The sequence below is a fragment of the Nanorana parkeri genome, unplaced genomic scaffold (genome assembly GCF_000935625.1).
Source record: "Nanorana parkeri isolate BGI_ZX_2015 unplaced genomic scaffold, ASM93562v1 scaffold101, whole genome shotgun sequence".
NCBI classification, from domain to species: Eukaryota; Metazoa; Chordata; class Amphibia; order Anura; family Dicroglossidae; genus Nanorana; species Nanorana parkeri.
The window spans coordinates 285,156-301,095 of record NW_017306369.1 but is presented as its reverse complement, the minus strand read 5'-3'; the positions used below and the strand labels follow the sequence as shown (position 1 = coordinate 301,095).

Sequence of the window (15,940 nt, the reverse complement as noted above, 5' to 3'; positions counted from 1 at the left end):
TGGATGTGAATGAAAATAAGATATTGCATGCAGTCATATGATGTATTTTAATGACGCTACAGTTTGAAGTTTTTTCATGGTTTGTTTAAATGACTTGATGAGCAAGAATGTGTTTATTTTAAAACATCCTGGTATTTTTTGTGAAGAGATAAAAATCCTGGTATTTAAAGGGAAGCTATACCTTTTAAACACATTAGGTCTTACCATATGTTAAGGATCACCAAGCAACTTTGCAAATATAGGGCCCATTCACACTGGTCGGATGTGTTAATCTCATGGTTCCCTGCGATTAACACACCACACTGCACAAAGCACCTACTGTGTGATAACAGTGCGGGAGTTGTATTGCCATTCATTTGAATGGCACTCCAAACACACCTCCCACCTGCCTGCAATGCTGTTGATCTTGCTGCAGTGCGCGGTACTGCAATACTGTGTGTTGCGATGCTATTAAAAAAAGTAGTGCATGCAACGCCCGTACCTTCCTCACAGTTAACACACACGTGTGATTAACGCATCGGACCAGTGTGAATGGGCCAATAAAGTTTTTTACCTCTGCTTTTTCTTTTCCTGTGCTTTCATTGCTGCCATCATTGTATTGCTTACCTTCAAACTGTCTGTGTCTGCACTGTAACTGCAGACTCATGCAGACAACAAGGAAGCGTCTGCTCCCTCTATGCTTGAGTTTAAAAGTTGTTTACTTTTCTGACCATGTTTCATATTGCAGCAATATTTAGGGTGTAAAATGAAACATTGTCACATGGCAACCCCGCTCTCCCTCTCACTCACCCACTTACCTGAATCGCAGGGTTCTTCTCCCCGCAGGCTGCTGTTGTTTTTTTAATTCAGAGTGGCTGTGCGTGGCTCCAGCCACACACTCATGTGATCCTTTGACAGGATATGTGAATGGAGAAACTTGCCACTGCTGGAGAGGGACTGGTAGTTCTCAAAACAAGTGCGGTGACATCACTGCAGTTGTATTCCATTTATTCTTCTACCCGTACATGTTAATGAATGTCTATACCTTGGTATGGATGGGGGGAGGAGTCCACAGGAGCACCAGGGCATTGCTTCTGCAATCTACTGATCGTGGTTGCAATGCTTTACTGGCGCCAATGCAAAAATAAATAAACATTTATTTATTTATTTCTAAAGATTGACTTTGCCTTTAACGAAACCTTGCACATGCCCCCAATATAATAAAGCCAAAGTGTCAGAGTAATGGAATCCTGCTTCGGCTGCATCCCTTATAAAATGTCCAGGATTTTCACTGTAGAGGGTACTCTTCGCAGTTCCTTTTTTTTTTTTTGCTATTTAGTTAGCAATAGGACATCTCTTCTGTGTGTTTTAAAGATGTTCTAATCAGTAGTTCAGTCTGCCTTGGGTATGTATTACAACATGATTTTTGTTACAGCTTTTGTGAAATAAATGAACTATAATTGCTTAATCCCGTCAGCTGTAAATTGGATTAAAAGTTTAATTTAAAAAGATGAAATAGGATCCACGACAGTGAACCACCTGAAATCGGTTTTGATAAGCTGTAAAAATGATTAGGATAAATCTCAGATGAGAGGTAAAATTTTAGCACATATGCGAAGAGTGAATAAATGTGTGTTGATGCATTTATATTTATTTGAGTGTGAAAGTTAGCTGAAAGGAAAGGCTTTTTGATTGATTTACAACATTTGCAAAATATACTTCATGCCACAGTGCCTGGTATATTAATGCATGAACACAAAGGGTAACTTAATAAACTGATGTGGAAAAAATGTGTTCCATATCTTGATGGAAAGCAAAGTATTGCCATGTAGCAATTCACATTCTGCCATTATCAGCCTTCTTTATTATTATTTTGTGCAGGTGTTAAGTGCAACATTATCATTTGTAGTGTAATTTTTCTTACATTTTGTATTGTTCTGTGTAGCCCTAAAGTGTATCTAAACCCAAGAACCAGTATTTAATATAATGCTGCTTATCAGTCCTTAAAAGAGAACTATGGGGTAACCTTTTTTAGCCCATAGTTCTCTTTGGGTCACGGGAGGACGTTAGTATATGTCCTCCTGTGACCCTAAAGCTCAGTATACAGCTTGCTATATACTGAGAGCTCTGCAGCCGGGACGGATCCCGACAATGCTGTCTAGGTCCACCCATCTGCTTGAGTGACAGCTGACTTAGCCTATCTAGAGGCAGAGCCTGTTGTGCCCGCCCCCTCCCCCGTTCGTTCCTCCAGTCAGCGCTGGAGTATCTGAGCCTGGAGGGGGGTGGGGGAATCCCTGCAGGGAGCGGATCACTCTGCAGGGAGATGATCGAGAAGTGAGCGAGCGACGGTATGCGTTCGCTCACTTCCTGATCTATAGAGCCAACGTGTGACAGTTTCATTGTCACACGTCAGCTCGAACTATGAGGTTGAGTGAAAATCACTCACCTCATAGTTTTCCTTTAAATGTGGTGGCTGCATTATTTTTCTTTTTTTCGTTATTTTCACCCCAAAATCTGGCCAGTAACGCATTACATGTTCTAGATTGACAACACTCAATTGCTGTACTGTATCTGTGGAGGTACAGCATTGTCACCCTAGGCTCCTCTCCTGATTTGCATACACCTTTCCTCTCCATCTCCATTACATAGGCAGTAGTTGTTCTAAAGTGCACAAAGAGAGCTGGGAAAGCCGAAAACATTAATTTGAGATTTCAGTTCACAGTAAGTTACAAAGACACTGGAATTCTGACAGAATTACCTTTTTTTTCTCTGTACCTACAGAAAATGTACTTGGCCTAAAAAATTTAATGCGGTCACCGCATCCAAGGGCTGGAAAACTGCAGTATATAACATTTTGGTTCTTGGGTTTTAGATATTTCCTGTTTATGTTTGGTCTGGTTATTTTAGATCTTCTCACGTCCAACATCACAATGAAAGATTTGTGTAGTAAAAGAAGGGTGAGCTTAGACTGTATATAATCACATATGTGTTCCTTGTCCACTACTAAGACTGAACCCTAGGCAAACGGCTAAATATACAGGTGAAATGGGGGACCTGTTTAACCTGCCAAATTATTTATTTTGCTGTTTAACTTATGCTACACAGCCCTGCCAGACTGTACAGCCATGCTGGTAACCTGTCTTTTCTCTCCTACATATCAAGTGAAAGTAAAAAAAAAAAATGCTGATTGACAGGTTTTCTATGACGGAAGAGACTGTGTAAGTATTTCTGCCATTAAAGGTTTTTGCAGCTGGTCAGCAAATACTTTTTCCATGTACACCTGGTACCGGGTCGGTGTGCCGAGATTAAAATTCTGTGCGTATGCATCGGAGCTACGTCATTCAAATGGCCAAAGAATCAGGAGGAAGAAGACCATGGCACACATAGAACCTGGAAGAAGACCATGGCACACATAGAAGCGCCGACGAGGGAGGAGTGTGGAGGGGAATGCTTTGACTGATATGTCTAACATAATGTGCTAATAATGCTGTGCATACTAGCAGATTGTGGCTTAAAACTCAGTGTAGGCTTTTTATTCTTTTTCCACCCGTCGCTTTACGTCCCCTTTAATAGATAAAGCTTGGTCACCTGCCCACCCCCAGCCTTTCGACAGTCAAGAAGCAGCAGCAGTTCATTTCTGTTTACATTGCTTTTTCATCCTGTCAGCACATTCCTTGTCATCACCTGTGCATTGAGCATACCTAATAGGCTCCTAGTGCCACTACAGAGGAGATCACAGAAGGCTGATGGCAAATCACATTTTTATAGTTTAACTAGCTGCATTTAAAAATGCTTTTCATTATTTTTGTAATAAATATATAATAGGATTAATTTATATTTAAATCCCTGATCTGAGCAACTTTCAGGATTTCTGGGCTATTCTTCCTTGCCACTTGTTGGCTTTTTAGTGGTTTATGATTAAACAAAAATCTTTATGGTTCACTAAAGGAAAAGCACATAGGTACTAAGAGTAGCTTGGTTGGTTGGTTGGTTTACACAAGCCTGAGCATTTTCCTCACACACTACAGCTAAACAGACTGGCAGTGAAGCAACGGAAAGAAGAGCTAACAAGGAGGATGGGGTTTAAGCAAACCTGTTACTTTGCTCTGCATATGCAATGCACACAAGCTCTTTAAAGTGAACCCGTGGGCAGGCTATGGACATGTAAATATTAACATATTTTTAAAATGCAATAAGTGAGCATTAAACAAGTCTGCACTGATCTCTGTAGCCTCAGGCATGGTGGAGCAATTAATTCTCCCTCCTCCTAATAGTGACTTTGCAGCCTTCTGGCCCCCTATGTGCCAATGTAAACACAGAGCATGTGCTCTGGAAGGGGTGGGGACTGGGTGAATTGATGAGAGATAGCCACATTAGTTTTTCTGCTATGAGTTTAAATGCTCCACAGTGCCAGCAGCCACAGTCATGAAGGAGGACTTGTTTCAAAGCTCATTTACTGCTTGAATATTCATAGCCTGGCTAAAGGCTTTTACTTTATGTTCAGAACATAACTATTCTTTCAGCACTTTTTCCACTTTCTGATGGTGCAAATGCCATACCACAGTATATGCCCTTGTACATGAGCAAACTATCTTACAGTCCTGGCATTGTTACATGGGGGCCAGAAGACTTGCTTTTTCCAATGCAAATAGCAATTTTAAGAACGTTTGCATATCTGAATGCAAAAGCTCTGCTTGCAATTAGTTTTGCTGTTTTTTTTTCCCCTTTTAAAAAACCACATGATTTTTGCCCTTATTCATCTAGCAAAACTGCAGGTGCATTTACTTTGTGTGATTTAACCAGCTGTTGTGAGAAAGGGGCAAAAATGAGTGTTCTTAGTGTATTTTCTTTCTGGTCAAATGTTCTTCAGTAGGTTAATTCATAAAGAACAGAGTGCATTGGCATAATTATGGCCACTAGAGGGAGCTGACGATTTTAAGAAATAAATACATGTTGGTAACAAACTGGAATGAGCATATAAATGTAACCATTGCTACTACGGGATAGCAATGGTTACTTTTATGTTATATGCTCATTTTCTCCGGTGTTCTTGTAAATTGTAGCATTGTATCTCACTACTAACATATACTGTATTTATTTATTATGATCCTCAGCAACGTTTAGTGGCCATAATGCATCATTTTCCATATTCACTGTTCTTTATGAATAAACCTACTCAAGAACATTTGATCAGAAGAGAAATTACACAAAACAATGTTGGTTTTTGCCCCATTCTCACAACAGCTGGGTAACTTACATAGAAAAATTGCATCTACAGTTTTGCTGGAAGAATAAACAATGTGTTTTTTTTTTTTAAATAGACACCTAGGTGAAAGACAGTAGCAAAACAATATTATTATTATTTTAATACAGAATTGATATAGCACCAACAGTCTCAACAGCACTTTACAATATAAGGAAGACAAGAGGGTAAAGAGAGCCCTGGCTCTCCCTTGAGACCTTCAGTCTAAAAGATGCAGCATGAATCCTAAGATATCCAGTAATATGTATTTTCCAAAGCACCATATAAATGTACAGTATGCATTACTGCTGAATCAGTTGATTAGCATGTTTCCCTTTGGTTAGGCATATTATAATTCCAAATTTCCAAGAATTAACTCATGCATGGAGGATGCTCTGTAGGTGGGCTTCTTGTCTTTCTCACTTTTACATTTTTTAGGTCTAGGTATATTCTGCTCAATTGACTTGTGAGGGATAGACTATTTGCTGAGTGGCTCTAATTGTTCTACATTCATATTTTTCACCTATCTGCCCAGCTAGATGCACCTTATAGTTACAGATAAACCTATATTCTGAATGATCCTGAACCTATCCTGTAATTTAAAAAAAACAACTTAAAGGAGAACTATGGGGTCAGGGCTTTTCCCCATAGTTCTCCTTAGGGTAACGGGAGGACACAAACTAGCGTCCTCCCGTCACCCTGAGCTCCGTATACCGCGAGCTACAGCTCGCGGTATACTGAGACGTTGCAGCCGGAGCGGATCCCGACAACGATGTCGAGATCCGCCCAGCTGCGTGAGTGACAGCTGGCTCTGCCTATCTAGAGGCAGGGCCAGCTGTACCCGCCCCCTTCCCCGTCCGTTCCGCCAGTCATCGCTGGCGGATTGGAGCGGGGAGGGGGGAATCCATCCCCTCCCCTGTCACGGCAGAGGGCCGTGACAGGATCGAGAAGTGAGCGAGCGCCGGTATGTGCTCGCTCACCTAAGTATACTAGGTATACTAAGACGTCGCAGCTGAAGCGGATCCCGACAATTATGTGTGGTTCCACCCACTTGCGTGGCTGACAGCTGGCTCTGCCTACCTAGAGGCAGAGCCAGCTGTACCCGCCCCGATCGGAGCGCTGGCGGATCGGAGCGAGGGGAAATCCATCCCCTCCCCTGTCACGGCAGAGAGCCGTGACAGGATCGAGAGGTGAGCGAGCGCCGGTATGTCTTCGCTCACCTCCCGATCTACTGAGCCGACCTGTGCCAGTGTCATTGTCACAGGTCGGCTAGAACTATGAGGTGAGTGAAAAGCACTCACCTCATAGTTCTCCTTTAAGACAGACAGTTGTGCTTTAAATGTTTGAAGTAGATTCAAACTCTAACTTTATGACACTTAGGGCTCTATTCATAAATGTTTTGCACAAGATTTACACAGCTCTCTCTCTCTCAGGATCCACATATTTTCCCAATTTGAATCCAGTTAGAAAAATGTGTGAATTTTGGGTAAATATATCTCCATTAGCTTGCAAAAACAGTGTATATCATAAACAGTTTTCAATTCTGTCTAACAAAGCTACTGGCCTTCCACCTAAATTTAGTGTTGAGTTAAATACTGTACTTTCTGCTAGTCAGCTTTTTTATATTATTATTATTTGCCTACATTCCTTTTTAAAAGGTTTTCCAGTATTATACCATAATTGGCTTTATATGGCAATAGTAGGCCATCTACTGTTAAATGCTATGCTTCCATACCAATCATAATTAGATTTCAGGAAATGGAGTGTGTAAGTTGCACTGTCAGCTGTGAAAATACTTTGCAGTTCAGTATGTATATGGCGTATCGAAGTGATAAGTGTAATGCCAAATAAGACTTTTTTTCTTATAGCTGATGTGGGATTAATGTAACATGTATTCTTTGTATGTAATCTTTTCCTGTGACTTTTTCAAACATGACAGATCAAAGATAGAGTGAGTCTTATGGCGGGTTTGGGAGCTGCTAGGGCACTCGTGGAGATAAAGAAAGGTAAGTACATACAGGTTTCTCTGTGAGCATTTTACTTTACTTTTAGGTTAGCTATACGACTTTTGATGTTACAGTTTCATTTTAAGAGAAAAATTAGCAGCTCATTGTAGTAAGACTTTTATTCCCACAGAGTATTTCTAAGCAAGTAAAATCCAATAATTCTAAGTGCTATCCAAGGAACATGTAGCTATGTTACACTCAAAATTTTGACTTGATTTACTTTTAATGTAAGTTTTATATAGTACATTTCAGCCAAATTTGTAAAACATTTTAGTGTTTATAGTTCTAACTGCAGCTTGTTGTCCGTTATTTTATAATAACCTCTAAAAAAAATTACCAATATTCAATTTTAAACTCTTACGACTAAATTCACAGCTAACATTAGTTGGCTTTAGAAATAAAAAAGTAAAATAGCCCTGCCCCAAACAAAAGCTTTCCTTCCCTACCTTTAGCTTACTCTCAATCTGGTTAGCCACCAAAGTAAAGAGGGGAAAAGCTGGTGTAAATTTTATTTCAATTTCGATGGAACCTACACAGCACTGGGCATCCTCTTTCCAACACCATGTGCCAGTGCTTGAGCCTGGCAATTAGTCATTTAGGCCCACATCATTATGGGAAGAAGGAGAGTGTTCCATGCTTCCACGTACACAGATGCATCAGAAATGTAAATTTCTGTCTAGCAGGTGAACCAAGTGGCAAGGGAGCCAAGTGTGTGTTTGAGGTCGGGAAATCGTTGCTTTGCCGTGCTTGGCAAAGCACAGGTTAGAAGCGGATTAGTGAATCAGCATTTCAGAAATGCATTGGCCAAAAAGGTTAATTGTTAAGCAGAGGCATCTTATGTGTATTGCTGGGTTGGAGAAATCCCAGGAGTCAGGTAGCAAAAGCTTCTTAAAAATCAGAGGCTGACGCCTAACTTTTGAGATTTACTGTCGTTTTTGTTAGGGATGCACTGGTACTAGTATCGGTGGTGATATCTAGTATTTGGCCGAGTACTTATACTCACCCGAATGCTACCCGAACTTCTGGTGTCAGGAAGCCGGGCGGCGAGTCTTTACCCTCGTCACCAGTCGTTTACCCTCGTCACCATGGAGCCGGCTACCCGGCCAATCAGGAAGCCAGGGGGCGTGTAAAGACTCAAACATACTAATTTGTCCACCCCTTGTATATTGTGTCAAATAAGACCAGAAGCTGAAACAATTAGGCTTGAAGGAAACATAGTATTCAAGATTACATTTGCCAGCAGGTCATAGAAATGAAGCTGACATATTGGTAGAGCGTATATGAGATGCAATTCCTAGCTTGAGGTAGGACTGCCTCTTAAAAATTAATATTGACTTGCTCTGAAAGTCCAGAATCTGATAGTCCTCGTGCTTCTCATGCCCTCTCATGTACCAGCTGGTTACTGACCTTGCTTGTCTTTTGTTTTTGAGGTCACAATTTCATGGACAGGCTTAATGGTGGCTTGTGACTGGCTGGGTTTAGGCGTGTACTCAGGTCCTCTTGATAGTTGATATAGGGTTGCTAACACATAGAATCCATCACATGGTCGTAATAACCATGGGGCAGCTTTGACAGCCAGCACATTTTCTTGGAAATGAAGGATTTCTATAGTGTGGTTGGTGATGGACAGGCTGAACCGGCCTGCCTTCTATGAGGTTAGGTTCAAACATGGCAGTGCCTAGAATGGGAATATAGGGCCTCCTGCCAAGAGATGATGATAAACATTTTACTCAATTAGGACTTGGCTAACTTTTTTTCTTGTATACCTATTGATTGCTATGCACAGTTTAATTTAAACCCACACGCAAGTTTGTAAAGCTGGGTAAACAGTAAAAAATGTGATTGCGCAAAATGTGATTACCAAATACTGTATAATGTGAGGTCCTGCCAGACTGGATATAAATCCTTGCCCTACATAGTTGTAAATATCGAGGGTATTTTACATACACCGATCAGCCATGACCACCCACCTTATATTGAGTAGGTCCCTCCTTTTGCCACCAGGACAGCCCTGACCCTTCAAGACTGGACTCCACTAGACCTCTGAAGGTATGCTGTGCTATCCAGCACCAAGCCATCAGTAGCAGATCCTTTAAATCCTGTAAGTAGCGAGGTGGGGGTCTCCATGGATTGGAATTTTTTTTTTCCAGCACATCTCACAGATGCTCCTTTGGATTGAAGGCCAAGTCAATACCTCAAACTCCTTGTCGTGCTCCTCAAACCATTCTTGAGCCACTTTTGCAACATTAGCTCTTCTATTGGATTGGACCACATGGGCCAGCCTTTGCTCCCCACGTGCATCAATGTGTGGAATACAACACCAAACATATATTTATTTTTTATTACAGTTTATTTAGCGCCATCAAATTATGCAGCCAGTATAAAAACATGTGCTGCTGGCTGTCCCCCTCTGCTCTCCACCATTGATGGAGCTCCTTGTACTGCAGGTAAGGGGATACACACCATTACACATATCTAATGTGTTTGATGTTGTTGCCCCCCCCCCCCCCCCCAAAAAAAAAAAAACAACACTGAAAGTGAACTTGCCCTTTAATGCACATTGTGCGTGTGAGAGAGTTCTGCTGCCTCGCTACCACAATATGGCACAGTGAAATGGTGGCAGCACTCAGTGCACACACACACAATGTCCTATGGGTGCATTTATCTGCATGCAGATGGCGGGGGCATCGGTGTTGGTTTTCATTTTTTTTATTTTATTTTTTTACATTGTCACTTTTCTTAATATATAATTCATTATTTTTTACAACTTTATTTTATTTTTTACCCCCACCTAATTTTATTCCTATCACATGGGGATTTAAAATCCTCTAAGTGATAGTTTGGAGGTGACAGGTTCTCTTTATGTAACCTGCCCCCCAACACAGAACTGAGGTTCTGTGTAGTTCCTGACGGCTGAGACAGGTGGCGCTGTGATCACAGCACCACGGTCTCAGTGATCACACAGAGCAGACGAAAAACTGACTTTTTTCATCTGCTCTGCGGGCTCTATGGTGAGCTCATGTTCCGTGGTCTCGGGTCCGCCAGAGGAGCGGGGGATGCCGAAAAAAACGGGCGGGCGGTGTGTACAGAATCGCTTCTCGTTTCATTCAAGTGATCTGATAAATGATCAGATCACTTGAAAACGAGCTGCGGCTCCACACTGACTTAGCTCTGCTTGTCTGGAGCGGGGCTAAGTGTATAAAAAAACTACTCGCCCGTCGCCCGAAACTGCATGTCCCAGGCGTCGGGCGATAGGAATTCCACACCCCTGGTTAATGTCATAATGTTCAATAATACTATTTTTCTATTCTCAGGAAAGTTTAAATCTGTTCTCGTTTAGCTGAAAATGAAAGTAATAGTGACTGTCTGCTAAATGTTCTGCTAAAATATCTATAGGTTGAGCTTTGTGTTGCTTCTACCCTTCCAAGAAGGTCCATGTATGAGTATTGTTGTCTTCTGAGCCATGTCAATCTTCCTACATGTCCTTTGTTTCAGAAGTAATTTAATGGAATCCAGATGTGAGTCTGATCTGCATAACTAAATACATTTTTTTGTTTTTATATTGCTCAACATTTGAATATTTAAACATTGTTTCCCAGTGCAAATTTCCATGAGCATGGCCAAAAAAACTGTGTTAGACAATTAAATTAATCAGATATCTCGAGTCAGACTTCTTGAAAGTATGAAAGCCTTAAGGCAGGTTGTGTCACCACCCACTCAGATCTCTTTCTAAGTTATACACTGTTTAATAGAAGAGCAAGTAAAGTGTTGGGTATACCTCCGTGCTTTCAGAGCCCGCAATGCGTTTCTAATGAAAAACAGAAGTTTTCATTCAGTTTTCAGGCCAGTTATGTCCCAATCCAATTTGCATTTCCTTTGCGTAATAAAATTTTAGTATTTTCCATTACAGATACTGAAAGGCAGATATGGCTGTAGAGCGAAACCATACTGTTTATTCTTTTGATGAGACACTATATGGGATCTTTTACTCCTGGGGGTCATGTATGATTGTTTATAGAGAAAAATGCAGTTTAAACTTGTGGAAAATGCTAATTCCAAGTGAGAAGACTAGTTTTTCACAGCAGGCAACCAAAATCTTTTGTTCTGAAGACAAAATACTATGGGGGAAATTTATGAAAACTGGAGCAGACAAAATCTGGTGCAGCTGTGCAGGGTAAACAATCAGCTTCTTTCTCCAGTTTGTTCATTTAAGATTTGAAAATACAAGAGAGAAGCTGATTGGTTGCCATGCATACCTGCTCCAGATTTTGTCTGCTCCAGTGTTGATAAATTCCCCTCGCTGTACTCCATCCGAAACAATAAGTATGATTTTGTGTTACCGGAAGCTAATATCAAAGTAATCCTGTATCGGGATGAATATACAGTCAATGGCCTGATTCCCTTTGTTTGCACCTATTCTTTTGCCCTTTTTTCATGTGCAAACATTTGTTTCCACTGAACCCAATGAAGTAAAATGTTTTTGCTCGGGAGGAGTCACATAATTTTTCCCCCCCCCCCAAACACAACGTGGACACACAAACAAATTGCGCTTGCAGTTTTGCGTGTGCTCGTCAAAATGGATTTTTGGGGGTCGAATTTTTTTCTTTCTTCAGTTTGGTGCCTAGTGCAGTAAGCCTCTAGTTAACACACCTATGATTGCACTATTCAATAAATATAACCATAATAATAGCCATTCAGATTCTGTATGTATTCAGCAAGCTTTTGGGCAATTATTGCACTATACATTCTTCTTAAATACATCAATTAAGAACTGTGAAATATATTCAAATACCTTGGACAGGGTTTTCCTATATTAAGGTATGTAGAGAGGCCTCTGTTTTGTTCCTAATGTATCCTTATGTACATGTACATGAAAGCGTGCTGTGCAGTGCCCATAGAAACTGTTATTAAATCAGTTTTCATTAGGCAGACCTAATTTCAAGGTATGTTTGTGAATGGTTATTAAAGAATATATTTTTTTTTAAATGCTTAAAAACTATTCCTATATTAGTTTAGAAAAATCGGTGCGTTTGGCTAGCAGTCTAGGTCCCAAAACTGCACCTCCATAATTTTTTTTTTTTCTCAGCTAAATAAATTTAAAAAAAAACATTGCTGTCATGTGTTCATTAAAAACTCAAATGTGTTTTACATGTAATTATTGTAAGTACCTGAAATTGACTTTTGTTTCTGTGGGCTAAACAACAAAAATATCCTCCTTCAACACTTATGAGCGCTGATCGAGGAATCTCCCACCATCTTCATTGTATTCTGGCACAATGGGTGATTGGCTTCTGGCTCTATTCGTTCAAAGTTTTTTAAACTGGTTCCTTCGATCTGCTGATCAAGGGATGACGGCCAAAAGGGTGCTGACAGCGGCACCCAGTCTGCGAATTTCACATAATGTATGGCCATCTTAAAGTGACATTAAAGGCAAATTGTTTTTCCCTCACCCCAACGTTAATTAACCAGTTGACATCCGCGGTGTTAAACCCCCTTCCCATCCAGGCCATAACCTGGGCCGAGTCTCCGATCCAGCGCTGACTCCTCTGAGCTTGCTGGCACTTCCTGTCCCACGGTGTCTGCATGCGGGTGCACGCGTCCGTAGACTTACCTTGTGTCTCTCCTCGCGCCCCGGCCGAAAATGTGAACTGTGCATGCGCCCGCCCCAAGATGCTTTGCGGGCGCCCGAGAATTTTCACATTTTAGGACGGGAGCACAAGGGGACGACTGTCCGCTGTTAGAGCGTTTTCTTTTTTACTTTTTGCATATATCTACTGCTCGCTAGCAGTAGATATATGCAAAAAAAGCTGAGGGTTTAGAAACCCTTTAAGGCTTAGTTTACACTGTTCAGTTTCTAACTGCCACACACATTACTATGCCTTATAAAAACACATGTTGGTCCGCTAGCGTGCCATTCATTCTTAATGGTATCCCAACACACCTGTGTTGCAGCACACCACAAAGCATGGTTCTGCACCGTACATTGTGGTGCAATGCATCACTAAAAATAGTGCATGTCCTTTTCTTGGTGCCTTAGGCAGGCCATTTAAATGAATGGGCTGCCTTAGCAGAACTTAATCCATTGCAAAAGAGTGAATCCAGCCCTGAAGTCATGAAATATTTTGTCTTGAGGTAATTTGTTGAATTAGAGAGAATTATTTTTGTATTGATTATACTCTGTCAAACCTATATGAAGAAAATTAATTTAGAGGGTTTTTTTTTTAAACGTGTGGTGTTTGGTATTTTATGGCACAGCTAAAGATATTCATGTTTCAACATGGAACATCATATATTTGCTCAACAGCTCCAACTTAATTTGTTCACCTCGTTATTTTGTTTTAGCTAGGAGCCATTTCTGACTAGTCTCGTTGCCGCACCTCGATTGTACTGCCCTGCAGAGAAGGCTATTTTATTTGTTGAGATTTTTGTGTTCCTTCTGATTCCAGCAGAAGTCTTCATGATTCAGCAGACACTTCCTGTGCTAAAGTAATTACTTGTGCAGGAACATTTGTCATTATTAGTTGATCTTTGTAACATAGCATTATTGCTTGACAGTAGGAGAGCTGATACAGAACAAGCTCTAGAATGAAAGCTTACAGCACCAACTGTCAGTGCCAGATAGTAATAAGTATGACGTTGTCAGAATTGAACAGGTTTTTTTTGTATACTAGTGCTGAGGTGAAAACAATATATTTGGAAATTGTTCAAAAAGTGACACTTGTCTTTTAGATTGTCAGGTCATATGAAACCATCAAATTACTGGTCTAGTGTGTATTATTCCTTTTTAAAGGGACATTTCTAGAAGTATTTATATAAGTGTTTTTCTTATTTTTCTTTTTTCTTTTTTTTTGACAGCTTGGGGAAACCTTGGGAATGTATTGAAAAACCAGGGCAAGATTTCTGATGCAGAAACAGCTTATAGGAATGCCTTGTACTACCGTAGCAATATGGCTGACATGCTGTATAACTTGTAAGTATTTACTGCTGTGAACTCCAGTGTCCATTTAAAGGGAATGTTTCATAAAATAAAATGTCCAGGTGAGAAGGTTGTGATGGTTTTGTTAAACATATACTCAATGTATACTAAATCTGCAACTGAAACACATATGTAGAAGCTGTTTTCCTTGCCAAATGTTTTGTAATAAAGTACACCTTCTCATGTGATCCATCCAACCCCTACAGTACCATATCACTATCTCATACAGTTAAGAGCACTGCAGTTTTGCAAGACCTGACAACTGCTTTACTTCCTGCATACTTTTTGGGTTAGCAGAGAGCATCACCATGCTTTTGCTACCCACCATGAGAGAAATAAAGCAGCTGGCATTGGTTATCTGTGTCTGAAAATACTAGATACCTCACTGTCAGGCCAAGCCTTGCAGAAAATGAAGTCAGAACCTCTGGTCTGATTTTAGGTCAGTGACTCTGAATTTCTTGGAGACTTGGAGACTAAAATTTAGCATGACAGCCACACAAGCTAGCATTTTCAGGTGTTCAGCAGTGGCAGCCCCCATATTTCTCTTTTTAGAATTCCACTATAACCCACACTAACCCATTAGCATACAAAGCAGAAAGTTTTCAAGTAATGATATGAATTGGAAAAAGGGGTTATGTGTTCATGGGCTGTCTGTGCCTGATCAATCCTGTAGGACTAATATTAATTTTATATGTATTTGGTGCCAGTCCACAAGCATGTATTGCTCTAACAGGATTAGCAAAGTTTGGTCAAATTCATAAATATAGTCTAATGTGTGTTGTGTGCCATGGTTGCTATTTATTTCCAAGCTGGCTCTCAACATAAGGCTTTTATTCTCATCGCCTAAACATCAGTTTTTAATACCACAAGATTTGTGCCATCATGTACATTTGTAGTACAAGATGTGTAGCAGTGTATTCCTGATGAGAGGAAAACTATTTCCGTAATGTGTCATATATTATCCTGAATGAGCACTTAGCCTTACTTGTGCAAAGTACTGGGTCACCATTCATTCATTACTTAGTTGATTCCATATGAAAACCAACAGTGTCTTAAATGCTTCATGAGGACTTGTGCAACTTGAGATCAATACAAACTAAACATCAGTAAGTAATTTTTTTAAGCAAAAATGCCATGCAATTAATGCTAAAGTCTTTTCATTACTTAGTTCCAGGTTTCGGGTGCCAAGTTGGTATAAATAAATGAATAGTTGTACATCCATCGGATAGGTCAATATGTAAAGACCTTATGTACTATTTAATGTTCTTATTTTACTAGAATTGAGTCCTCTTGCAATCCATATTTGTTGATGTTCACCATGTTTAAACTAGAACTAGACTACAGTATATATAACAACCCCAATCCCAAACCGCACACACATATTAACAGCTCTGAAGACCAGTGGCAACATATGTGTTGTATAACGTTAAAGGCACCGCTTCCACTTCACGGTTTCACAGTTTTAACTGTAGGTTCAATACTTATAAACTGGCAAGTTAAAGGCATTTTTAATAAACACTCCATAAAGCTGCTAATTGCTTTATTTGCTTGTTCAGGTTGCCACAGGTATGACATGAAACACATTACCAGTTTCATTTAGTTTGTTTATTTTGCATTACAGAAAGCTTGTGAGAAATTGCCATTACGTAGGTATTCATAGCAAATATTGATCCCTGGATCCCAATGTGAGACGAACATGTTTTGTGACAGTTATATATATATATGTATATATATGTA

General features: G+C 40.2%; 1 protein-coding gene across 2 annotated transcripts in view; it reads left to right on the top strand.

Annotated features, from left to right (window-relative positions):
* Positions 1–15,940, top strand: part of TMTC2 (transmembrane and tetratricopeptide repeat containing 2) — a 257,764-nt gene that overhangs the window by 155,759 nt on the left and 86,065 nt on the right. For both annotated transcript variants that reach the window (XM_018552935.1, XM_018552936.1), the window contains one exon: positions 14,083–14,197. In XM_018552935.1, the coding sequence (XP_018408437.1) occupies positions 14,083–14,197 (115 nt within the window). The remainder of the gene's footprint in view (positions 1–14,082; positions 14,198–15,940) is intronic.